At 48.1% G+C, this 26,763-nt stretch overlaps 1 protein-coding gene and 1 long non-coding RNA gene across 4 annotated transcripts in view; one reads left to right on the forward strand and one right to left on the reverse strand.

The window, feature by feature from the left end:
* The window catches only part of AFAP1L2 (actin filament associated protein 1 like 2), a 116,606-nt gene that overhangs the window by 31,801 nt on the left and 58,042 nt on the right, over positions 1-26,763 (reverse strand). For all 3 annotated transcript variants that reach the window (XM_055560655.1, XM_055560653.1, XM_055560654.1), the window contains 3 exons: positions 10,881-11,009; positions 2,727-2,801; positions 1,309-1,403 (listed from right to left, as the gene is read on the reverse strand). In XM_055560655.1, the coding sequence (XP_055416630.1) occupies positions 1,309-1,403; positions 2,727-2,801; positions 10,881-11,009 (299 nt within the window). The remainder of the gene's footprint in view (positions 1-1,308; positions 1,404-2,726; positions 2,802-10,880; positions 11,010-26,763) is intronic.
* On the forward strand, positions 19,990-21,321 carry LOC129636912 (uncharacterized). Its single transcript, XR_008707200.1, has 3 exons — positions 19,990-20,084; positions 20,845-20,920; positions 21,190-21,321. It is a non-coding gene; the product is annotated as an uncharacterized LOC129636912 (long non-coding RNA).

Consider the following 26,763-nt stretch of genomic DNA (forward strand, 5'->3'; position numbering starts at 1 on the left):
CCTTTCCCAGGAAGCTGCCCCAACCAGATCCTGGAGCAGAAAGAACTCGGGTTCATGTCCTGCCACCTCGAGGTTGTGCAACACCGGGACATTATAAGCCTCCTGACTCCTAGTTCCTCTCCCATAAAGTGTAAATACTTCTGCTCACCTCGCTGAATACCAACGTGGTCTGCCAGGCCACAGAATAGAGATCTTAGTTGAGAGATATTCACATGCCTTTCATTTAAACACCAAGAAACCAAGGGCCAGAGGCCTTAAATAACTTAAGGTCAAGGAGCTTAGTACTGGCAGAGCTAGAGCGGGGATCTAAACCCAGGTCTGGAGGAGTCTGAAACTCCATTCATCCATCCATGAACAAATACACGTGTGGCCTACTGTGTGCAGACACAGGACATGAAGCAGTAAATGAGACATGGCCCCTGCCTCAAGGAGCTTACATCTGCTCTGGGAGGCAAATAATCAACACAGAGGGGGTAACTAGGTGGTAAGGCAGGCGGTAACAGGGGCAGGCACTGAGGCAGGATGTCTCACCTGTGGGCAGGCCAGGGAGAGTCTGTCTGAGACTAAGGAGGGGCAACTTTGAAGAGTCAGGGCCCAAGAAGTGCAAAGTCCCTGCAGCAGGACTGACCACAGGGCACAACCCAGGAACTGAGGGGAGGCCGGTGATGAGCAGATGCGGTGAGGCTGGAGACGCAGCTGGGCCAGACAGGGTGAGCCCTGGGGCCATGAGAAGGAGTGTGGACGTTTTGTCCTAAGTTCAGTAGGAGCTCTTGGTGGGTTTCAAGCAGGAAGTGGTGTGATGTGATTTATGTTTCCGAAAGATCACTGTGGCCGGAGCTGATGACCACAGCTGTGCATGGCCCCGCTCAGGGGTGCTGGAAAAGAATCTGGCAGGTCACCTCAGACACACACGGTGACCCTCATCTCCCACTGCCATCCCTCTCTGTACTGAGCAAATGAGATCACCCGTAGGGCAGGCTGGCTTGATCTGTCTATCCCGGTGCCTTACCCCAGGCCCCATACACAGTCGTTTTTCAGTCGCTAAGTCATGTCTGACTCTTTGCGACCCCATGCAGAACGCCACGCTTCCCTGTTCTTCACCATCTCCCGGAGCTTGCTCAGACTCATGTCCATTGAGTCGGTGATGCCATCCAACCATCTCATCCTCTGTCATCCCCCTCTCCTCCTGCCCCCCATAGAGTGGATGCTCCAAAAATGCCAGATGCTTGGTGGACTGCTATCTGGAGGACCCACTAGGCATTCACAGGGTCACATCAGGGAAATCAGGGGTCCCAGACCCACACTTACCATCTTGGGGGGTGGGAGGTCTGGGAGACTCTTCTGAGGGGCCGAGGAGGGCTGGGGGGGCTCACCGTTGGTCAGCGGGTTCTGCTGCTCGGGGGCTGTGGGCAGCAAGCAAGAGAGGGTTTCCGTGAGGGGCACCCAGCCTCCCAGCAGAGTCTCATTACCCAGGAGCGTCTGGTCACATGAGCCCTGAGTTCTATTTGAGCAGGTGTTAATTACCCAGCAGGCAGTCCCTGGAACCAGTACTGTTTTTCCTCCAAGAATAGGGTAGATTGGCCCCGGGCAGATTCCTCAGAAGGAACTAGTTTGAGGTTTCTGGCAGGTTCCGCAGCCTCTCCTCCACCTGCCCCATGTCCAAAATGATCTGGCCACAGAGCTCTGGCAGTGGAGGAACTGCCTGTGGGCACTATATTGAGCGGCTCTCAGCACCGAGCCTGTGATTACGTCTGTCCACCCCACCAGTTTCCCCGGCAGGCAGGCTGACAACCTTAGGCACATGGGCTCTTTCATGGAGGGGACCTCTGCTGAGTCCATGCTTGGCGGTGGGGCAGGAGGCGAAAGCCACACTGAGGAACTGGACCACCAACCATCTGCGCGCTTCTGAGCCCATTTCAGCCGGGCCGGACAGGCCCAGGCAGATTTGACCCTGGGGCTTTTCAGGCTGATGTCTTGAAGCCAAGGCTTTACCAGACTGAATGCTTTGGGGTGCTGTGTTCCCACCTCTTGCTAAGCCTCTGCATTTGAGTTATGGGCTTGAGAGTTGGGAGATGGGGCCTCTAATCCCCTGTGCTCTGCAACCTAGGCAGCTGTGCAAACCTTGGACCTCCCTGGGATCCTGCTGGACCCAGTCCTGGGGGTTTTCATAGAAAAGCAGAGAGCAGAAGAGAGCAGGAGAGTAAGACACCACGGAAGACGATATGTCCTTCCAATGGAAGATAAAATGTTCTGCCAAGAGATCACCTTTGAACAAAAGCTTCACATATTAAGGCAACTGCTGGCAGCATTGCTTCCTCCCCATCACTCCTACCCCCCCAACACACTCATAAAACCCAGACTTATCAAAAGTCATAAAGCCGGGGCCGTGGGATCAGCACCGTACGCAGCTGCTTTCTTAGAACATCTGAATTATCATTTCCTATTTCTGGGGTGATGCTGGGAAACGCTGAGAGACTTTAGGGACAGATGCCTTACCCAAGAAGGGGACGTGAGACCTTTAAGAGGCAAGGAGGTGGCCTGGTTGGTGAAACTTCCCCAAAATACATCAACCCAGAATACCATCAACTAAAATAGGACTTCCCAAAATAACCCCCCCCAGGCCTGTCTGTGGTGCTGGCTGGAAGGAAGGAGGGGTGGTGTGGGACCAAGGCTTAAACCTGCCCCGCTCCCGGGAGCCGGCCAGTCTGTCGGCAGTAATCCCATACCTTTGTCTTGGGACTCGGCATTCTGTTGCTTGTGGACTGTCACTTTGTTCATATAAATGTATTCCTCATCAGAACCTGCAGGAGGGGGACGGAAGACAGAGGCTCCAGGTGATTCCATGAAGGGAAAGGGCTTCTAGAGAGAAACACCCCCCACCCCCGCCACCCTCGAGACACTGTTATCAGCCTGGATTCCAGTAAAAGCATACAACATTTTCAGTTGATTGGAAGAGTCCATTATAGAAAGAGTTGACGGATTTCCAGAAAAAGAAATGCCTAGTTTGCTGACTCAATTTTCTGTCCTGGGAAGAGGGGAGAGGACAGAAAGGGAGGGTGCAGAAGGGTAGCTTTGGGAATAGAAGTCTTACATGGAAAAGCACCCATAGCCTAAGGATCTGCCTCAGATTCCACCAAGCAGAGATTTCTCTGGTTTTTCCTAGGCTTTCATTTAAATTGTGAAACATTTCCCATCAGTCATTCTCAACCTAGTCTGAATTACATGCATGGGCTGATCAGAGCAATGTCTATATAAGATAGGTCACATTGAGGATCTGGAAGTTTAGTTTCCAGGCCTCTAGCTGGAGTGCTGCTGTGCGGCCCTGAGCTCTGTTTTTGGAGGGGTGAGTGTGCTGGGATGCGGGCCTGCAGCACCAGCAGCTGCCTGCTCTACCTTCAGCAGCACAGCTCTTTCCTTTCTTTAAAAACATTTCTGTACAAGTTGTTACCTTCCCCCTGCACATCTGGGCAGAGAAAGGCTCATCTTCTAATACAGTTCCCAACGCCCCAAGGACCCTTTCTTCAGAAGCCTGCAGAGGAAGCTCATCTCAGTGTTTTTTTCTCTTAGCAATCCTTCTGCATTTCTTTGCAGTTCTTAATTTGCATTTCCTAGAAACTTGTGGCTGATAAATTCCAGTGGCTGGAGACGGTGCTACTGAGCCAAGGAGCCCAATCCACACCCCTGGCAAAGGAGGCGGTTCAGCCAGTTCCCCACCACAGACCGCCCGGACTCCAGCCAGCAGGCCTGCCTCCACAGTCGTGGAGAATCCAGAGAAACTGGAGGAGGACACGGCTGGATGGAGCTTCCTCCATCGGCTGTGGGATTGCCACCCTGGTGCCCAGCCCTGCCAGGGCCAGTCAGCAATGTGATCCCTATACCAAGGGCTGCAGCAGCTAACGGGATGCAGTTATCCACAGCTTGCATACTTCCACTAAAGGGCTGCGTCTGTACCTTCTCCAGAACCTGGCATGGGGAGAAGCACTCTGCAGGGGGAGGCAGGAGATGGGGTTGGGGGGTGGGGCGTGGTCCTCAGCCAAACTCTGCCGTCAATAGTAATTCTGAGCAAAACACCCAACCTGTGTGCCTTGGTTTTCTTGTCGCAGAGTATGGAAAACAATTGTGATGAAATACTGCCTATTTCTGGGGCTTCCCAGGTGACTCAGTGGTAAAGAATCTGCCTGCTGATGCAGGAGATGCAGGAGACTTGGGTTTGATCCCTGGGTTGGAAAGACCCCCTTGTAAAAGGAAACGGCAACCCACTCCAGTATTCTTGCCTGGGTAATCCTATGTTCAGAGGAGCCTACAGTCCATGGGGTTGCAAAGAGCCAGACATGGCTGAGCACACATGCATACATACACATTTCCTATTTCTGCCTAACTGCAGTTCTCAAGAGTTCAAAACGCAAATATCAGGCAATCTGAAAGAGTAAGGTAACCTTATAACTAAGATTTTAAATGACAGCTTAAGACTTCCCTGGTGGTCCAGTGGTTAAGAATCCACCTGCCAGTGCAGGGTACACCAGTTTGATGCCTGGTCCTGTAAGAGCCCAAATGTCACGGGGCACCTAAGCCCATTCACCCCAACTATTGAAGTCTGTGTGCCTAGAGCCCGTGCTCCACAACGAGAAGGCACTGCAGTGACAAGCCCATACACCACAGCTAGAGAGTAGCCCCTGCTCATCACAACTAGAGAAAGCCCGCACGTAGCAACAAAGACTTAGCACAAAAATAAAGTTAAAAAAAAAAAAGAAAAGAAAAAAAGACCATCTAAATTATGGTTTTTCCAGTGGTCATGTATGGATGTTAGAGTTGGACTGTGAAGAAAGCTGAGCACCAAAGAATTGATGCTTCTGAACTGTGGTGTTGGAGAAGACTCTTGAGAGTCCCTTGGACTGCAAGGAGATCCAACCAGTCCATTCTGAAGGAGATCAGCCCTGGGATTCCTTTGGAAGTAATGATGCTAAAGCTGAAACTCCAGTACTTTGGCCACCTCATGCAAAGAGTTGACTCATTGGAAAAGACTCTGATGCTGGGAGGGATTGGGGGCAGGAGGGGAAGGGGACAACAGAGGATGAGATGGCTGGATGGCATCACCAACTTGATGGACGTGAGTCTGAGTGAACTCCGGGAGTTGGTGATGGACAGGGAGGCCTGGCGTGCTGCGATTCACGGGGTCGCAAAGAGTCGGACAGGACTGAGCGACTGAACTGAACTGAACTGAAATTATAGCAAATAACTCAAAGGCTCAATAATAGGAAAACGGTGAAAAAACCATAGTACATTAACATAGGTAATAGCTGGTCACCTTTAAAAATAAATGGATTACTGGAGAGTGTGTAAATGGGCTGAACATCGTGGAAGTGATTTTAGAGGATTTATTTAACTGTTCCTGGTCTTTAACCCATCATTTTCCTTGTCAGAAATCAATATTTTGAATCGAAAAATATTCAAGTATTTTGAAGATAAACTCCAGCATGAAAACAAATTTTATTTGAGGGTGTTCATTGCCATGTTATATAAGAATTTTTTTTTAAAGAACAAAACGTATATGCTCACTAACAATGGGCTAGTTGAACTAGTTGAACACTTCGCATTCATCAGTGGACACTACCCACCTGTGAAAAATAACAAAGCAGCACTATGTCTGCTGTTTACAAAGATATCCAAAAATTAAAGGATCATGTTTCAGAAAAGAAAAAAAGAAAAGAAAAAGTACACAAACTGTCAACACAGGGCAGTGTGCACAGGCAGCAATACTGAACATAAAAATAACACAGAGCAGAATGTAGAGGCAAACCACAAAATACACAAAAATATTCTGATGACACCAAGAAAGGTCCCAAAAGGAATCAAAGCAATGTAAATAGGGTTTAACGTTCATTTCACATTCATTTCTTTTTTCAAGTTGTTGACTAAGCCCACACTCCTTTCCAAAAAAAAAAAAAAAAGGCAAGATATTGTTGATTATTGTTTTAACTGTGAGATTCTGAGCAGGTGATTCCTCCCCAAGATGGCCATTTGTAAACTGCAGATTAAACTGGCTCTGGTCCATGTCACAAGGCCACGTGTCCCTCCTTGGACACACTGCAGGCTCTGCTTGACTAAGTATTAATCTCAGTGTTGCTAATCCCCCAGAATCCAATAAGTAAGTAACAGGCTCCCAGGGCCGTCTGCAATCCTGTGAACTGGGCCTTGGAAAGGGGAGGCTGATGAGCTGTCCCAGGTCTGGGAGGCAGTCTTGGGGTTGGGGAATTTCTATCATGCTCTCATTTATTTTCAGAAGTGCACTGAGCCCCAGCACCGTGGGAGGTGCTGGGGACACAGCAGAGAACAAAACAGACATTGTCTCTGACTTCATGAACCCACTGGGGCAGGGGCAGGCAGGCGGGAGGGAGAGGGAGGTAGATCTGGATGGACAGTCACACAGGTATGTGGGGAGTGACAACACTATGGGGGGCAGGGGAGGAGGAAAGGAGAGCTCCCAACGCTCTGACCACGTGTGCGGATCCAGGGAAAACAATCTTTGTCTGAAGAGGGTGGTGGTGAGGGGTAGGGAGGAGGGGCCCAGACCCTCTCCCTTACAGTTGGATAGACTAAATGTTCAAATCATGTCCCATCAGAAGGGCAGCCCCTGAAATGTTCCCAGAGTTTCTGAGCAGGGTATTGGGGCAGCCCTCAGGCTTAGGACAGGAAAAGATATCAGGATCCCAATACACAGACCTCAATCCATGCCTTGATGTCACTACTGAGACAAAAGAAGAGAGTAGAAAATTAAATACTATTTATACATGAAAGATCAGAGAACAGACAATTCGATGTGAAAAGTACAGACACAGACACACACACACACACACACACACACTCATACTCTGCCCCAAAGGTGTGGAAGTAAACAACAGCTCAGCCAGTGGAGATCACAGGCTATCTTGAAATGATCAGCCTGTCTCCATCTACAAGTCCAGGCAAGTTGAGTTCATTTTCTGGAAGACACACAGTGAGGCAGGTCTGGGAAGCTGAGAGAAAAAAAAAGAATGCCTTCAGTTTAAGGGGCTGTGCATTCTGTCCTGTGCAGCACAGTAATTAACCTGGGGCAGACTAATCTGGACCGTGAAGAGGGGAGGGTAGCATCACGTCAGGGTTAGGTCAGCTGGCCCAAGCCTCTGCCGGGCTCTGCCACACGTGGCCATGGAGACACAGACATACAGAACAGACTTGTGGACACAGTGGAGGAAGGAGAGGGTGGAACGAATTGACAGAGTAGCATGGAAACTTATACACCACCCCAGGTAAAACAGATACCAAATGGGAATTTGCTGTATGACTCAGGGTGCTCTGTGACAGCCTAGAGGGGTGGGATGGGGTGGGAGGTGGCAGGGAGGTTCAAGAGGGAGGAGACTATGTATATCTATGGCTGATTCATGTTGATGGATGGCAGAAACTAATACAATACTCTAAAGCAATTACCCTTCAATTAAAGATAAATAAGTATTTTTTAAAAGGGGGGAAAAATGTCAGTTGCTATTGTAACCACTCTGCCACGTGAGAAGATGCTAAGAGAACCAGAAGGGGAAACTTATAAATAGTGGCTACTCACCCGTGGGCACTGACCTGGAGAACAGAGTTTGCATGCTAAGTCGCTTCAGTTGTGTCCGACTCTTTGTGACCCTATGGACTGTAGCCCACCAGGCTCCTCTGCCCATGGGATTCTCCAGGCAACAATACTGGCGTGGGTTGCCATGCCCTTCTCCAGGGGATCTTCTCAACCCAGGGATCAAACCTGTGCGGCTTATGTCTCCTGCACTGCAGGCAGATTCTCTACCACTAGCACCACGTGAACAGAAGTGACAGCCAAAAGTCCCAGTATGGCTTTGCAAGTTTATCTGTAGTCTGGGTGCACTCTGGGGGAGACTCACACTGGGGAGCCCCCTAACCCGCTGTCGGCAGCTCCTGCAGCCCCTCATGCTGCAGAGACTAAGGGTGGGGAGGGCCTGATTTTATAAGAGCCGAATATACAAAGATTAAGGATGAAACAGAGGTCACCTACAGGACGTCACACTAAACCAGAAAGGGACCCCTGCACCAGGGGCTCCGATGGGGCAGTGAGAACCAGAAACCAGGGGTCAGCCGCCACCTCCGCGGTGTTTTTCAATTCCCAACAGAGGTGTTCTTTACCATCAGACATTCTCAAGTCGGAGCACATCTAAATGGACTGGGAGTGTGCTCTTTAAAGGGTTCCACCAATGAGTCCCTCTGTGGAGTGACTCATTCCTCTCTAACTCACCTGCTTTGGAACACGCATTTCCCATCCATTCGTCCCACCTTTGATGTACTGCTGATCAGCACTCAAGGCGGGTCAGCAGACGCTCACTACAAAGCCAGGAGGAGCCTGGGAATCAGGGGGCAGCCTGCAGAGCTCAAAGGCAATGAAGGGGCTCCAAGAAAATGCCTTTGATGAAAGGCTAAGGGAGCCAGTTTATGCCGACAGAAGAGAAGGCTGCCAGGCATATAACAACATGCTTTGGCTTTTATAACTTTTCTGATATTCAGACAATAGAAACTAATTCCACAGGGAACAAAGAAAAGGAAAAGGGACTTTGAAATGTTGCCCAGTGGACGCAGGCTGGATGTAAGGGAGGAGTTCCTGACTGTGAAGGCCAGAGCAGGTGCGCCTCTCTCCCTGGCATGGATCTGAGCTGCTCCTACTGTGAGGCAGATGGATTTGATGCCCTCTTACGATCCTAAAATATCACTTTCAGTTCTCAAACATCCGACATAAAAATAAACTTGACTAAACTGTTATGACTTCACAAGAAGCCTCTTCTTTAAAAAAAAAATTGTGCTAGAAATGAAACCATATGTCTACAAGACGACTTGTACAAGACTGTTCAAAGCAGCCTTATTATTCCTAACAGCCCAAATCTGTGAATAAACCAAATGTCCATCAACAAATGAATTGGATAAACAGGTTGCAGTATATTCAAAGAATGGAAAACCAATCAAGAACAAAAGGAACTATTGATGCAACCCAAGGCATAGCAGAATCTCCTGAGTGAAAGGGGCCCAACCCAAAGGACAAACCATCCAATTTCATTTATATGAAAATCCAGAAAGGGCATCACTAATCAATAGTGGAAAAAATCTGAACAATGGTTGCCAGGCTCCTCTGTGCATGGGATTCTTCAGGCAAGAATACTGGAGTGGGTTGCCATTCCCTTTTCCAGGGGCTCTTCCCAACCCAGGGATCAAACCCGGATCTCCTGCATTGGCAGGCGGATTGTTTACCACTGAGCCACCAGGAAAGCCCTGTGATATACAGTCTTAAAGCAATGGTGGGTGGGCATGAATTCTTGCCCTTGAAAGATAGAAATGCTCCCGAGACAACAGAAATGTTCCGTGTCTTATTTTGGGTGCTGGGAGCACAGGTGTATAAGCTTCCCAGGTGGCGCTAGTGGTAAAGGACCCACCTGCCAATGCAGGAGATAAGAGACACAGGTTCAATCCTTGAGTCTGGAATATCCTCTGGAAGAGGGCATGGCAACCCACTCCAGTATTCTTGCCTGGAGAATTCCATGGACAGAGGAGCCCGGTGGGCTACAGTCCATAGGGTCGCAAAGAGTCGGACACTACATTGTCAATTAAAACCACTGAAGAGAAAATTAAAATGATAAGAATAAAGTAGTATTGCTCATAATATTCTTTACTAGTCTTGTAGTCTATAGATTGAATTTGCCCTCCTCTATTAAAAATTTTAACAGAGGACTTAACATGCACGCATACACATGTGTATACAGTTGTCAAAACTCACTGAATTGACTACTCAAGATTTGTGTACTTGACTGGATACAAAATCCAGCTTGATTAAAAACATAGAAAAGATAATTAACTCAGGGTTCTTTGATTTGTTGTTGTTTAGTCACTAAGTCATATCTGACTCTTTTGCGACCCCATGGACTGTGTAGCCTGCCAGGCTCCTCTGTGCATGGGATTCTTCAGGCAAGAATACTGCAGTGGGTTGCCATTCCCTTTTCCAGGGGATCTTCCCAACCCAGGGATCAAACCCAGATCTCCTACATTGGCAGGCGGATTCTTTACCACTGAGCCACCAGGAAAGCCCTGTGATATACAGTCTTAAAGCAATGTTTTCCAGTTTTCCTTTGGGCTGTATGACTCTGGACAAGCTATTTAGACTTTCTAGGCCTCGGTCTCCTCATCTGTAATAATAGCACCAACCTCACAGGAGTGTTTTGAAGATGAAGCCTTGTTAACACATGTGCAGGTGGGAAGAACTCAACGAAGCACTAGCTATTATTATAATACTAGTTTATTTTCCCTTCTCTACTTTCAATAATAGGAAAAATACTTTGAAAACACTGTTTGAAACCTCTTTGTGGGCTACTGTGTTGAGAGTTCGTGGGGCTGCCACACACGTGCCATCCTTTCTGTACTATCGTTACCATCTGCCGTGTCCTGCTAAAAATGCATAAATTAAGTCCTAACCCCGAACAGCTCAGAATGGGGCTATATTTGGAGAAAGGATATTTAAAGAGATAATTAAAATTAAACGAGGGCGCTAGGGTGGGCCCTGTTCCAATATAAATGGTGTCGTTACAGGAGAGATTTGGACACTGGCGTGCAAGCACAGGAAGACGGTGTGAACACTCGGGGAGAAGAGGACCATCCGTATACCAAGGAGACCAGCCTCAGAAGGAAGCGACCCTGCCAACACCTTGATCACCGATTTTTAGCCTCCAGAACTGTGAGAAGATGAGCTCCTGTTGTTTAACCCAGTCCAGGGGCCGTTATCACGGCAGCTCTAACACACAGAAGACCACCTCCCTGTTTCCGTGGGGACCCTTCACCAAGGCCCCGACCACACTCACTGCTGCTCTTGGTGTATAAGCGGAGAAGCTCGGCCAGGCCACTCTTCTTCACCACGGCTGTGCTGCTCAGGTTCTCCTGGTCAAGAATCCTGAGGAAGTCATCCAGCTCTGTCAGCAGCTGCTCCAGGGCTAGAGACAGAAAACAGAGGACACTCTTAAAGCAGCTGCCTTTTCCCTAAAGGCCCTACTCAGATACACCTCTGATCCCATAGCATCCTATGACAGACCCTCTGGTCTCAAGGGGAGGGGTGTGGGGTGAGGTCAGGCAGCACACAGGGGACCCAGCCAATAGGTGTGATTCCCAGCGCCAGGGTGGTGGGGACAGGCCAACACACCCTTAGCTTTGGGATGGGCAACCTCGGCCAAAGCTGCAGGGCCACCATCTGCTGGAGTGACGGTGGTCAAAGTGTCCCGATCAAGCCCCTCAGGCCATGAGAGTGTGGAAACAGGACTTTCTTCCTCAAGTAAAGAATAGCTCAGGGTCTGGGGAACTTGAACACAGATCAAACCCACAACCACCAAAAGAAATGCTGTGGTCGACTCAGTTGTTAAACCTTTCCCCAAGGACGGGGAAACAGCGAGTCACTCCAGGGAGATGAAACTGATTATGGTGTCCCTGCAGGAATATAGACAACCCATCAAAAGCCACACTTGGACAAACAAAAGCTTTCTCCAAGATTCTTCACTGATTGAGAATCAATGTCACGAGTCCAGCATCACTCCCAAGTTGGTTAAGGGCTGCCGTGCCTTGGGATCCACAGCCCTTATCTGTGGCGTCTAATAGGCGTCTTTCAGGTGCCACTGTTACAGAAGCACTTGTGGACTTCCAGCTGGAAGCACCTTGCAGAAATTATTAGTGCACTGGGCAAGAGGGAAGGTGCAGGACCTTCACCACACCATTACTGTCGTGGTTGTTACTGTTAATGACCTAAATCTCATCTAAGAACAGAATGTCAGACACTTTCCTGATGGTCCAGTGACTGAGACTCCATGCTCCCAACACAGGGGACCCGGGATCCATCCCTGGTCAGGGAACCAGATCCCACATGCAGCAACTAGGAGTTCTCATGCTACAGTGAAGATCAAAGATCCTGAGTGCCACAACTAACACCCAGTATAGCCAAATAAATAAAAACAAATATATATATATATATATAAAAAGAACAGGATGCAGCATTCACGGGTGGGGTCCTCACCTCGGCTCTCCCTGCCCAGCTGGCTCTCCTGAACGTGCTCATTAATGGTAGCGGCTTTGAGGGTCTAAACAGTACTTTCCAACCCTGGCTACACTGGAATCACCTGGAGAGATTCTCAAACTCCTAATGCCCAAGCCACACCCAGATGGCTATCCAAGCCTCTGGGAGTGAGACCCAGGAGTCAGTAGTTCTCAAACCTCCCCAGGTGATTCTGATATGCAGATATTTTATTTTTGCAGCAATAAACCTGACATGCTTATTGATTAAACTATCGCTTCAATTTTAAAAAATGAAAAGAAAATAAACACGTTTAAAAATTCCTTTTTACAAGTATGTATACTTTATATTTTGACATTCAGTCTTTTGTAGACAGCTTTCAGCATTATTTTTTGAACTATAAAATTATTTTTATTCTTCCCTCTCACAGGCAGTTAACAGTGATGGACTTAAGACACATTTTTTTTTTCCTTTTTTTTTTTTCTAACCAGAAGCTTGGGCAAGGAAAAAAAAAAAGCAAAGATCTGTTATACATGATAAAGTTGTCAAGAAATGTCTTATTCCTAGAAAAGAAACTTTTCATCTGTTGAGCTTTTGAAACAAAGAGTATGAGCCTTTGAAGCTGAGAAGCATGGGTCTGAACGCAAGGCCAGGGGCCACACCTGTGGGCTCTGCTTCCAGGGCAGCAACTGAGTGGCCCAGGCCTGCCCTCCATCACCTACTGCAGGAACTCTGAGCAGTCGCACAACCTCCAGGCTCGTTCCCGCCTCTGTACCGTGGAGAAGATAACGTGGGCCCCACCCATCTCACAAGGTTGGTGTAAAAGACAAAACCTGTGAAGCTCTCCACAGCTTCACTTGTGAAATGCTACGCTAACCACACGAAGAGCTCTGTCATTGTCTCCTCCCATCCTGTGGCATCACTGGTTATTTCTTATTCTCCACCTTAGAGTGCTCATCTCTAAGCTCTGCTTTAGAGAAAAACACAAAACCTTGCCCCTAACACTCCCTACCATGGAAGGTGGTGGAAGGAAAGGAAGGTCACCTCTTCAGAGCAGCCTTGCTTGACCACCTTCTCCAAACTAGCTATTTATTATCATTTTCTAACTCAGCATCTAGGCCTTCATAGCCCTAGGCCTAGAAGTAGGGCTGCTGCTGCTGCTGCTATGTCGCTTCAGTCGTGTCCGACTCTGTGCGACCCCAGAGACAGCAGCCCACCACGCTTCCCCGTCCCTGGGACTCTCCAGGCAAGAACACTGGAGTGGGTTGCCATTTCCTTCTCCAATGCAGGAAAGTGAAAAGTGAATGTGAAGTTGCTCAGTCGTGTCCAACTCTTCACGACCCCGTGGACTGCAGCCTACCAGGCTCTTCCATCCATGGGATTTTCCAAGCAAGAGTACTGGAGTGGGGTACCACTGCCTTCTCCGGAAGTAGGGCTACTTCTTAGTAATAAGAATATGCCTCATTTTTAAGATTTATAAATGAGTAACATCAATAACAAATGAAATAATAGTTGTTATTTGCTTGCTCATTTTTAACAGGCATCTTTGTCTTTCTCACCCTGGTCTAGTCTGTTAGCTCAATGAGAATCAGAACCACATCCGTCCTAATCCTTGGCACCTCACACTGTTATAGGTGTTGAATGAATGTTTATGGAAAGAATGAATAAATGAATGAGTAAATTCAGCACCTACTAGCTCATAACAACTCTAGGAGGTAAGCAACATTATGCCCATTTTGCAGATGTAGACCTCATGGCCCAGAGGCCCAGAGAAGACCCATAATGTCCCACACAGCCAGTAGCAGAGAGCTGGGTTTGCTCTCTGACTCCCAAGACTGAGCTCTTGGCAACACCCCAACTGATACCTCCATGTAGGGCCTTCTTCCAGCATCCCGCAAAGGCCTGGCTCCCCAGAACTGAACCAGAATCCAAGACTATCTGCTAGCCTCCCCCCTGACCATTAAAGAAGCCCTATGCTCCCCTAGTTCTAATAGAGAGCTCAATGGCCTATTTCTGCTCAAACACCCCTTTGACTCTCAGTGGGGCAGTAGCCTCTGACTTCATTCCTGAAAAAAACAAACTCCCTGGAATGAGTATTGCCGTTGACTGGGAGAGAGCTGGAGGAAGCAAAGGGGGAATGAAGATGTTTATTTCAGAGAAGAGTGACAAAAGTATGGACATGTGATTGTCAGATCAAATAGCCTGCTCATTCAGATGAGTGGGTGGATGGAAGATGCCCTCAGCTCTGCCAGAGATGAGATGGGTAGATGGTGAGTGATAGGCAAGGCGAGACGAGAGAGAAGCCTCATTGGGTAGCTCTGCTTGGCAAAGAACCACGGGCCAACAGCAGAGCCTCCTGTCCCGTCCTTAGGTATTGCGAAGAGCACCCTGAGAAGTCTCCAAGAGGCCAGTGGCTTTTGCCCAGTTTTACTTAAAATTGATCAAAGTCTTTATGGAATGAATTTTGAAAAAGCACCAGCCAAAGTTCCCTGAGCTCACTGAATTAGTAAGTCCCCGGCCTACAAACGAGTTCCATTCTGAGCGCGTGTTCATAAATCCAGTTTGTACGTTAAGTCCAACAAAGTCAGCCTAGGGGCCCAACTAACACAATCGGCTCTATCGTACTGTAATAGATGTGTAATACTTTTCCCACAAATAATACATAAAAAACAAACAAAAAATAGAGCACTTTGAATCTTACATTTTGCATCTTGATAAGTCCAGTAATACAGCACAACCGCTGACATACAGGGGCTGGCAAGGAGTGAACAGGCAAGAAGAGTTACTGACTGGAGGAGGGAAAGGATGTGGGAGATGGAAGAACTGAAGGGTCGTCAACAGTAGGAGACGGAGGGCAAGCTGCAATTTTCACCTGATGCTGATGGCACAGGTTCTGGTTCCTCGCGGGATTCAATTCCATCTGCTCTCTGGGAAAAAAATGACCCAGCAACACCTGGGTAGCAGCTCCTTTTTCCTTGTCATAGAAGACAGGGTAGCGCTGGATTGTATTCTGGATGGCTGCTGCAACCTTCATGAACTGTCCCGTGCCTCGAAAACGAACAGTGCCTCCTCAAAAAAGCAATTCCCCTTGCCATTTACTGCATCGTGAATCTCTTTGGTTCTTCAGTTACTTCTTCCTGTTGCTTCTCTTAATCCTTTCTCTGGGCCTCTAATTCCATTAGGTGTTCAATGCACATTCGCATCTTTGAAAGTTCACAACTTAAAGGTTTGAATGCAGGGGACTTACTGTACCAGGTGAGACCCTAAAGTGTGCCCAGCACTCAGCAAGGCCCTCAACCTAAACTTACTGGGAAACTGGAAAGGCGATCAGGATCACGTGGTTCTGTTCTCTTGTGAGCTCATTGGCAGGGCAAGACCAGCAGAGGTGAAGTGACGTGATCAACACACCAAGGTATGCCACCAAAAATTCAAGAATCAAGTAGGTGATATCACTTCACATGTGACAGGAGATCAGACAAGAGGCTGAAGGCTGGAAGGTTTCTAGGAAGAGGCCATAGTAGAGTAAGGCTTTGTGTTGTTTTTTGTTTGGTTTGGTTTGATTTTGAACAGCTATTCATGAGTTTCCTGTTGGCTGCAGAAACTCACAGGCTAAAAAGCACTGAGTTTCAAGAAGGCAAACTCGGGAAAACAAAGGATAAATGACACTGCTCCTTGACCTCAGCTGCAGTGGATAAGGAAGAACCTTGAGAAACAATTAGGATCTCAACCACATTTTTCCTGACCTTCTGACCTCCACCAGGCTGTTACTCCTGCTACCCCTGCTAACAAAAAGAGAAGAAAAGCCCAAGAACTGAAAGTGTCTCTTGCTTCCACATCCTCAGCTATTCCCAAAAGCTGCCTGATTCCTGGAAAACAGCCTTTGTTTATTTCTTATGTGAGCAAATACATACCAAGCCAAAGGATGAAAAGCATTGTGCCTGGCTCTGGGGAGACAAAGGTGACCCAGATTCTTGGAAATGGGGGCATCAGTGAATACACCGGGTAAAACAGAAGGGATCCAGGGATATCTCCAAGGATCAGGGATGCACCAAGGAAAGAAACAAACTCAGGGGTTCTCAGGGGGAGGAATGTATAAGCTGGGCATTGAGGACGAATAGGAGCTTGCCAGAAAGACGCAAAGGCATTTAAGGAAAAGGGAATGAGATACTCAGGCAATTCAGGTACTGAAGGCACACAGGCATCTGAGAAACCATGAGCAGCTGTGTGTCAGGGCACCCAGGGCAGAGGGGCACGGTGGGTGGGCTTCAAAGGGGAGCAGGTGGGCTCTGTGGCCAGACCTGCAGACTTAGATCAGGAGGGCAGATCATAAGGGCTTTATCTACTTTGCTAAGGAGTTTGTGCCCTTTCCGTCAGGGTCTCTGGGCAACGCAGTGGAGGAGGCCATATAATACTATTCTCCAAGCAGGCTAGAAGTAAAGTAACTCTGCCGACTGTGGGGAGGACGATAGAAGGGAACTGGGGACAGGGAGGGGAGGCAGGGAGACCAGTGAGATGGCTGCATCAGCACAGATGACACAGACGATGGTGCGTCCTAATCACAGCGGTTGGGACAGTGCAGGGCGCTACACTCCCCACCAAATCCAATTCTCCGGAGCACCCTGCAAATGTGGAGTGGAGAGTGCGCTCCTGAGGCTGGATTACAACCTAATTCGTCACATCCACAGTCAGCAGTGGCACTGGGGCTCCAGTCCAAGTACTGGCTGTCTGCAGACTGTCCCCAGGGGAAGTCAGAGAGATTCCCTGGATCACGGCTTCTGCTTCCCATTCCTCCATATTTCACAAGGTAGCAGGGGACAGGATGGAAGGGCTGTACTTGAGACACGTGACAGGCAGCGGCCATGGGTCTCAGTGATCATTCCATTAGACGTGGAGACTGTGAGCGAAGATGCCCGCGGGTGGCCAAGAGATGTGGAATGCCACCAGACACACAGGCCTGAGGACCCTGCAGTCAATCGGGCAGCTGTGGTCCCTGCCGCTGGGGAACCGACAGGCCAGGCCGATGGGAAAGATGGGCAGATGGGGAACACTGAGAAAGCAGAAAGCTTCCTTCCTTATGAAAAGAGCTGAGCTAGGTGAATGGTGGAGAAGGCAATGGCAACCCACTCCAGTACTCTTGCCTGGAAAATCCCATGGGCAGAGGAGCCTGGTAGGCTGCAGTCCATGGGGTCGCTAAGAGTCAGACATGACTGAGAGACTTCACTTTCATTTTCACTTGCATGCTTTGGAGAAGGAAATGGCAACCCACTCCAGTGTTCTTGCTTGGAGAATCCCAGGGACAAGGGAGCCTGGTAGGCTGCCGTCTATTGGGTCTCACAGAGTTGGACGCGACTGAAGCGACTTAGCAGCAGCAGCAGATGAAAGGTAAGCCCCAGGGTTGAAGAAACACAGGACCAGAAGCAGCAGGAGTCACAAAGCCCAGAGGTCATCTCCCTCCTCTCCGGATCCATGCCATCCCTCAAGGTCTCTCCAGGTCTCTTGTCCACAAAGCCGCCCCTGGCCAGCTCTGCCTCCCTACAGACCTTACTGTCAAAGTCTAGTTGTTCATGGTTGTCTCGGTTTGTACCAGGTCTACATTCTGGGCTAGGCCTGAGCCCAGTTCTGGTCAAGGGTCAGCCTCTGGAAATCTTGGCCTCTGACAAGGTACTAAACACAGAAGAGGCCAGGGATGCTTCTGAGATCGTACCCTCCGGGGTCCAGCCACAGGCTCACCCGATCCCAAAGCAAAGCATTCCAATGAAAACTTTTACAAGCCAAACAAGCAGAAGGTAAAGCAGCGACTGTCTTTTTCTGGAAAAATGAAAATCCTCTTTGGGTGGATTTCAGTTAGCCAAAGCAGATATTCATGTACCTGCTTTCATCAAAGCCAAGTGGCGTGAAGAAATCTTTGGAAAAGCAGGGGAAACCAAGAGCTCAGGCCCTTAAAAACAGCAACCGATAAAAGCGAGGCCCCAGTCTTGCACCAACCCCAGTGACATTTTAAAGCTCTCAGAGCTCAGAGGAATGCGGCCCTTTCACTGAGACCCTGGAACGTGCTCAGCTCCCTTCCCCCACCCCCATCCCCCCCAAAACCGCTCATTTTTGTCTCTTCCTGGTCCTCCAGCAGAGGGAGGGGAAAATGAGTGTGTTGTTCACTGTGGAAACTGTAGGCCCTTGTGCAGTCTTTGCATCCTGCCTCTGTTCAAGTTCAGAGCTGTCTGCTCACGGTCTGACAGCTCATCAATAAGATTCTTGTTCAGGACTCGCAAGGCCCACGCGGAGCTGGACGGGTCAACTGTGCGATTCATTGCCCTCGGCCCAGCCAGGCTCTGCCTCCAGAAGACCTCCTCCCCCGGTTCCGCTCATTCTGAGGCAGTCCCGCTTTGTGGTCACTAGGTTCCCAAACATACATGTCTTCCCAACATGCCAAAAAAGCTGTTCCTTGTGGTTCCCCTGCTGTTTTATGCACGTATTTTTATTTATTCAGCTGCATTTGCTGAAGACCCACGATTCAGGGTGATTTTCCTTCCAAACATAAAACTAAGCAGAACTCTTCTTTAAGCATAAAGACATGCATTCCCCTCTGTATCCCACTGGTTCCTAACATGAGCCACTATAGACGTTATCTGCATGAACCCCACTGCTGGAGACCAGTTGAAGTCATGAAGCTGGTGACAGTTTCTGTGATAAGCAACGGCCTCAGATGGGTTGCCATGGAAACCAGAAAATGCCAGCAGATTTCTTCTGATCCTAGAGAACCCTCAAGTTCTCAACAATGAACTTTTGGGGCTTCCCTGGTGGCTCAGTGGTAAAGCATCTGCCTGCCAGTGTGGGAGACAAGGGTTCGATCCCTGGTCCGGAAAGAGCCCAAATGCCGTGAAGCATCTACACCCATGTGCCACAATTACCAAGCCTGTGCTCTAGAGCCCGGGAGCCACAAGTGCTGAGCCCATGTACTTCAGCCCCTGAAGCCCTCTTGCCCCAGCCCCCGTGCTCTGCAATGAGAAGCCCGCACACCTCAACAAAGAGTAGCCCCTGCTTCCCGCAACTAGAGAAAAGCCCGCGCAGCAACAAAGACCCTGCACAGCCAAAAAATACATAGTTATTTTAAAGAATAATTATAAAAAAGAAAAAGAATGAACTTGGAAAACATGCCCCTTTGTTCCACCTAAAAGGAGATTCCCTCCCCCCAGCCCTTCAAGGAGGTCAAAGCCGCCTTTCTTTACAAGAGCCAAATGCCAAGTCAACCTTTACCAAGTACCCAATGTACTGGTGGGTATGTGCCAGGCATGTTGATAGGAAGTGGGTTTCTTTTTTTTTATGGTGGTAATACAATATAACTTTATGTTTATTTACTTTAGCAACTTTAAAGTTTACAATTCGGTGTCTCAATGCCATGCAAATATCACCACCACTATCTAGTTCCAGAACTTTTTCATCACAAACTCATTAGGCAGTGGCTCTCTATTCTTTCCTCCCCTAGATTTATGGCAACCGCAATTCTGCTTTCTGTCTCTACGGATTTGCCAGTTCTATAGTATGTGACTTTCTGAGCCTAACTTCTTCATAATTCATCACGATTTTAAGATCCCTCCAAGCTACGGCATGTATAGTATTTCGTTACTCCTTACAGCTGAGCAATGTTCCCTTGTATGGATATACCACCTTCTGTTTAACCCTTCATTATTAATAAGGAAGTGGGATTTTATTACACAAAAAAACTTGTTAACTGGGCTATCATTTCTGTACACAGTAACGTCCTCTGTTTCTACTGCACAGTTCTATTGTTTTGACACACACACTCAGCTGTGGCAATTATCACCACAATCAAGAGGCAGAACATTTCCATCACCCAAAAAGTTCCTTTGTGCCCTTTTGCAGGTGGCTCCTTCCTCACTCCCAGGCCCTGGCAACCCGCAGGAGGCTCTCAAGACTACATGGGACTCTCAAGACTGGAGAATGATGGTCCTTTTACTGAACATAAGGCCTCTCAGATTTGTCCACTGTTGTACATGTATGAGAACTCTGTTCTTTTGATTGCTGTGTAGTATTCCACCCCACCATTGCAGGAAGCCCATATGTCTCCATAAATTCAAAGATATCTTCTCTGCTGGGTGCTTTAACACAGACACTGCTGGTCTCTGTGTCCTCCCACCAGTTTTCCATGCTCTTGAAGCACCCTCTTGCTGACTTTCAAGGGCATGACTTGAACACCAAATGGATGACCACTCAGGGCATACAAACAAAAGACACACAAAAGACAAAGCAGTGATTCTTACCAAAGGTTGCACATTGGAATCACCTGGGAGTTAAAAAAAATATTCCTGATTCCTGGTCCATCCCCAGAGCTCCTGCTGTAATTGCTCTGAGTGTGGTCTGGGCCTCAGGAGTTCTCAAAACTTTCCTGATGATTCTACTATGCAGCCCAGGTGATGAACCAGAGAAATAAATGTGTGATGGTTGCTTCATGAAAAGTCTTTTAAATTTAAAAAACTATGTATAAGAGTCTTTAAAAACAACCATAGTGCTGCTACATAACTCAGTTCTGATTTCACATGGAGAACTTTCTAGGTTCATGCTTGTTACATAAAATTGTTGTTCAGTCACTAAGTCGTATGCGACTCTGTGACCCCATGGATTGCAGCACACTAGGGACCCTTGTCCCTCACGCTCTCCCAGAGTTTGTTCAAACTCATGTCCATTGAGTCAGTGATGCCATCCAGCCATTTCATCCTCTGTTGCTTCCTTCTCTTCTTGCCCTCAATCTTTCCCAGCATCAGGGTCTCTTCCAATGAGTCGGCTCTTCACATCAGGTGGCCAAAGTACTGGAGCTTCAGCATCAGTCCTTCAGTGAGTATTCAGGGTTGATTTCCTTCAGGATTGACTGGTTTGATCTCCTTGCAGTCTATGGGGCTCTCAAAAGTCTTCTCCAGCACCACAATTAGAAAGCATCATTTCTTTGGCGTTCACCCTTATTTATGGTCCAACTCTCACATCCATACATGACTACTGGGAAAACCACAGCTTTGACTATGCAGACCTCTGTCGGCAAAGTGTATATAAAGTTAGATACACTTGAAAATACCTTTTTTTTTCTTCTAACATCTTTTCCCTTCTAGACAGTGAGGAAGGGAAGTGTGGAAGACAAGAACCAAGAAGTCTTTGTGTTTACACATCACAGAACTCAGTTCTTTGTCCCGCTTGAACAAGTGGGAGTTCTTATCACTGACAATCGGCACCAGAAGATTTGCAGGCTACCCTCCTTGGTGGGCTATCATTGATCCTGTCTGCTTGGACCTCAGGAGAGTAGCCAGAAATGTAAATAACTTTCTCCAGGATAAGTACTCCAGGAGTTTTTATCTCCATCTCCAAGAACCAGCGAGGGGGAGCCGGCTGTGCTCCATTTGCCAGGGCTGTTGACTGCATTGCTGCCTGCTGAGCCTGACCTTCAAGGTCAGTCTGTCATCCTTCTTTTGCAAGATCTGCCTTTTCTCACCTATCTCAGAGTCTCATCACTTAAACACTTTCTTCAAGAAAAGGCTGCTTTCTGCACTTCCAGATTAGCTGTGTGGGCTTGAAGAGAGTGGACAGATGCTCTGCCACGGCTTGCACTCCTGGAAAAACAACTCGAGCTGCTCACTGGTGACCTCTCAGATGGAACAAACCTCCCCAAGAGCAGAATTCCAACCCCAGAGATGGAGCCAGCTGGAACCGGATCCGCTTAGATATGGCCCCTCGGAAATTCACACAGTAACCGCTAAAGACATCCAACTAAGCACAGCAAGGCAGAGAGGCCAAGGGCCGCTTTCCCTCTGCTTCGACCTGCCCAGAAGCACCACCTGGCCACCCAATCTAAAGCAGAGGGGCTATTACTTGGCGATTCTCCCATCTCTAATTTCCTATTTGTCCCATGAATGCAAGTCCTTAGTCCCCAGTGAGGTTGAAAGCTCTGAGTAGGTGGGGACCACATCTTCTGGTTTGGTTTCCCCCACTATGAGTGACAACCCACTCCAGTATTCTTGCCTGGGAAATCCCACGGACAGAGGAGCCTGGCAGGCTACCGTCCATGGAGTCGCCAAGAGTCGGACATGATTGAGCAACCGACACACTATGGTTAAAGAGTGCTTTGCTCAAAAGTCGATGCTTGGAAAACATCTGCTGAGCATAAGGCTTTCAGAGACACACACAGACACCATCCCCCCACCCCCCGCAGTGAAGGCTCCTCCTGAATTGTCTTGCACTGACAGTATCTGGGCCGGTTTGTCCAGTAGGATCGGGCAGAGGGCTCACCAGTTACAGACCACAATTCAGGTCTCCACAGTTAACAGCTCTGGAAGGACCACCCAGAGGCAGCCCCTAGCAGTGGGCCTATCTCACACCTGGACAGCATTCTGCTGGGAGAACTTTCTCCAGGGTGCAGGTGGGAAGGGCATGGAGGTGGCTGCTCCCCCAGAGACCAGGAACCTAGGGCTGAAGGAGCTCGACCCCCAGGGCACTCTAGCAGTTCAGGGGGTAAAGGCGGGCAGGGGCGGGGCAGCCAGGTTCTAGCAGCCATCAGGGTCCAGGCCAGACAAAGAGGCTTTGGGGCCCAGGGGGCCTTTGTTCCCCTGGCTCAGTTAGGACATTCCTTAAATGCAATCTGCCAGAAGAGTGGCTTCATTCAGACTCAGTTATGCGGGTGGGAGGCGCAGAGGTTCAGCTGGGTGGCTCCCTGCATGGCAAGGCCCACAACAACTGGTACAAACCATCTCAGTCTCTGAATGAGGGTCACTCAAGTTCACTTTGAAAGTTTGGGAACTACAGTGTCTAATAGAGAAAAAAAAAAAAAAAAAAAGAAGTCTGGGAAATAACAGTGGTTATCGCTTGGTGGAGCGGTTCTGGGAAATTTTTCATTCCTTCTTTATATCCTTCCCTGTTCATCAACACAAAAGAGCAGTGAGTTATTACACGGAGAGAAGATGCTGCCCAGGGGCCGCTCTGCTTTCGGTTTTGGCTGCAAATTGAGGTTTGTCCTTATTCACTGTTGGACAAAAAGAACAGAAACTATAAATGTATGGAAAGAAAAAATAATCACCGTCCCGTTCAGATTTCCTGTCTCTTTCCAGTTTTTGGCAACAGGCGTGACACACCATTGGGTTGATGTACACTAGTGCAGCCCGTTGATCTTGTTCAGGCCTCCGCCACCAAGGTCAAAATCAGCCACAGCAGTCCAAAACTACCACCACCTTGACCTTGGGATCAGCCAGCCGTAGGCTACCCCAGCCTGATCCAGTGCCCCCTGCCCTACATAGTCAAGAGCCCTTCCTTGGGGCTCCAAGGAGCCTGGGCTAGAGGACAAAGGTCTCCCAGCCCCCTAGCCTCTTTGCCTGGCCTGGACCCTGGTGGCTACTGGACCTGAAATTCCTCACACTCCCTGTGAACTGCTGGAATATCCTGGGCAGCCTGGGGTAGGGGATGGGGGGGTGGTGCTCATGTACCTTTTGGAAAAGACCCTGATGCTGGGAGAGACTGAAGGCAAGAGGAAAAGGGGGCGGCAGAGGATGAGATGGTTAGATAGCACCACTGGCTCAATGGACATGAATTCGAGCAAACTCTGGGAGATGGTTCGAGAAAGAAATGGCAACCCATGCCGGTATTCTTTTTTTTTTTTCTGAATTATTTATTTTTTAATTGAAGGATAATTGCTTTACAGAATTTTGTTTTCTGTCAAACCTCAACAATGAATCAGCCATAGGTATACATATATCCCCTCTCTTTTGAACCTCCCTCTCATCTCCTTCCCCATCCCACCCCTCTAGGTTGACACAGAGCCCCTGTTTGAGTTTTCTGAGCCATAGAGCAAATTCCTGTTGGCTATCTATTTTACATATGGTAATGTAAGTTTCCATGTTACTCTCTCTCTCACCCTCTCCCCATGTCTATAAGTCTATTCTGTTTCTCCACTGCTGCCCTGCAAATAAATTCTTCCATACCATTTTTCTAGATTCCATATATATGTGTTAGTATGCAATATATATTTTTCTCTGACTTAATTTCACTCTGTATAATAGGCTCAAGGTTCATCCACCTCATTAGAACTGACTCAAAAGAACTGTTCCTTTTTGTGGCTGAGTAATATTCCATTGTGTGTATGTACCACAACTTCTTTATCCATTCATCTGTTGATGGACATGTAGGTTGCTTCCATGTTCTAGCTATTGTAAATAGTGCTGCAATGAACAGTGGGATACATGTGTCTTTTTCCATTTTGGTTTCCTCAGAGTACATGCCTAGGAATGGGATTGCTGGGTCATATGGTGGTTTTATTCCTAGTTTTTTTAAGGAATCTCCATACCGTCTTCCATGGTGGCTGTATCAATTTACATTCCCACCAACTGTGCAAAAGCGTTCCCTTTTCTCCATACCCTTTCCAGCATTTATTGTTTGTAGACTATTTTTGATGGCCATTCTGATTGGTGTGGGGTGATATCTCACTGCGGTTTTGATTGGCATTTCTTTAATACCACTCAAGTATTCTTGCCTGGAGAATTCCACGGACAAAGGAGCCTGGCAGGCTACAGTCCACGGGGTTGCAAAGCGTCGGACATGACTGAACAACTATCAGTCACTCATTCACCAGGAGATAGTGGAGGACAGAGGAGCCTCCACTATTTTGCTTCATGGGATTGCAGAAAGTCAGACACGACTGAATGACTGAACAACACGTACCTTTCACCCTTGGTTCTTGGTCCAGAGAAAGCAGGTCCATGCCCTCCCCACCTGTACCAGGTTCCAAACTTACACTGCTTAATCCTAATTCCAAATCATGGCTCAGCCTTGGGTTGGTTTCACCACATACAGGCTGTGTGGCATTTGGAGAACTTAACTGACCTCTCTGTGCTTCAGTTTCCTCGATTGTAAAATGGGATTAGTAACAGTATCTACATTTCATAGGATTGGTATAAAGATCACAAAATAATTCCATTAAGTACACATACTAAGGTAAATGTTAGTTGCTATATGTATATGTATGTAAAGTAGCTCAGTCGTGTCTGACTCTTTGCAACCCCATGGACTGTAGCCCGCCAGGCGTCTCTGTCCACGGAATTCTTCGGGCAAGAATACTGGAATGAGTTGCCATGTCCTCCTCCAGGGGATTTTCCCGACTCAGATTTTGAACCTGGGTCTTCTGCACTGCTGGCAGATTCTTTACCATCTGAGCCACTGTTAAATAAAACCTAAATCCCTCCTATAAAATGGATATGGAAGACCCTCCATAAACACACACTCACTCACACCCATACACACACACATAAACACACTGTAAGTTTAGGAGAACAGTTTCAAAAAAGTGATCGGAAATATCCTTGTTTGTTTTTGCAGGACTACTAAACTATGTCCTGGCAGAAAGGCAGCAAGGGTAACTGAGGTGGAATTTGGGTTGAACCCCTCTGGAGAACCATATTTCTCGAAACACATAATGCTGAAAATAAATAAGTGAGGGTTTTCCAAGCTTTCCATAGCTCCCCAGTCCAGCTTAAACTGACACCAGAAACCTATGTGCAGAACAAGGGTGAGTGGTAGGCTGTGAACAGAGAGGTGGCTACCAGGTCCTGTGCTTGTTTTGACCCTGTCTAACCCCAGCCTGGGCAACACCCCGTTGACAGCAACCCAGGTAACATTCCAGTGGGCAGAAAGCATAACACCACTGAAGACACTGCCAGCAGGGACAACCCAAGAGTGTGTACAGTGGATCTTACCTACAGTTTTCCACTTGCCAGCATCCACTTGCCCTTCTCATTTGTACCCAATTTCTCTTTGGGAAACCCTTTTACCCAACTGTATTTGTGTCTTATATAGAAGTAGAAGCCCCACCCCTGACTCCATGACAGCCACGTGACCTTGGAGTTAGCCAATCAGACTGTTTCATTCCCTTAGCCACAGTGATTGGCTTAGAGATGGCCTCCTGATGAGAGCCAAACCAATGGGCATCAGCCTTGGGTCTCTTCCTGGAACTATTTCTTGATCTCGGAGCTGCTAGAATGTCAGTCTGGGGCCATCTTGGCCATCTCTAGGAAGAGCCACCCAAGGAAGGAAAACAGAGCCTAGATATTCTGACTAGTCAGGCCCAACTCTAACTAGCCTTCTCCTCTACCACTCAGTTATGGACAGCCAGGACATCCCATTTTTTGATTAAGCTACATTGAGCTGGGTTCTCTTTCACTTGCAAAGGGAGAGTCAACTACCACAGCATATGTTTTTTTAGCCTGGAATCTGGACCGGCTGTCTGCAGATACAATTTCAGTTCATCCTGCTGGGTAGGCATTATCATCCCCATTTCACAGAGGGGAGACCTGAGGCCAAAGGAGGGTCACACTGTAAACTCAGGGCTCAGAATCAACAACAGATCCTTCTGACCTCATACCTAGAGTTTATTCCATTATCCAAGTCTACTTCATATTGGTAAAGATTTGCGTATTACTCCAGAGAGTAGAAATAAAAAACATTCTAATGAAAGCAAAGTGTGGGGAAAATATCCAGGAAGAAAAGTACCTAGAGCAGGTTGGGATAAAATGTCACCAAGGCTTGGGCTGAGGGCAGAGACCCATGGATAGAGCGCAGTGAACACACACTTCTGCGCACCTCAGGAATAAGATGGGAAGGAAAACTGAAAGGGAAATTCCAAAGGCCCAGCGGGTAGAAGCAGAGCAGGG

The sequence above is a fragment of the Bubalus kerabau genome, chromosome 22 (assembly GCF_029407905.1).
Source record: "Bubalus kerabau isolate K-KA32 ecotype Philippines breed swamp buffalo chromosome 22, PCC_UOA_SB_1v2, whole genome shotgun sequence".
NCBI classification, from domain to species: domain Eukaryota; kingdom Metazoa; phylum Chordata; class Mammalia; order Artiodactyla; family Bovidae; genus Bubalus; species Bubalus kerabau.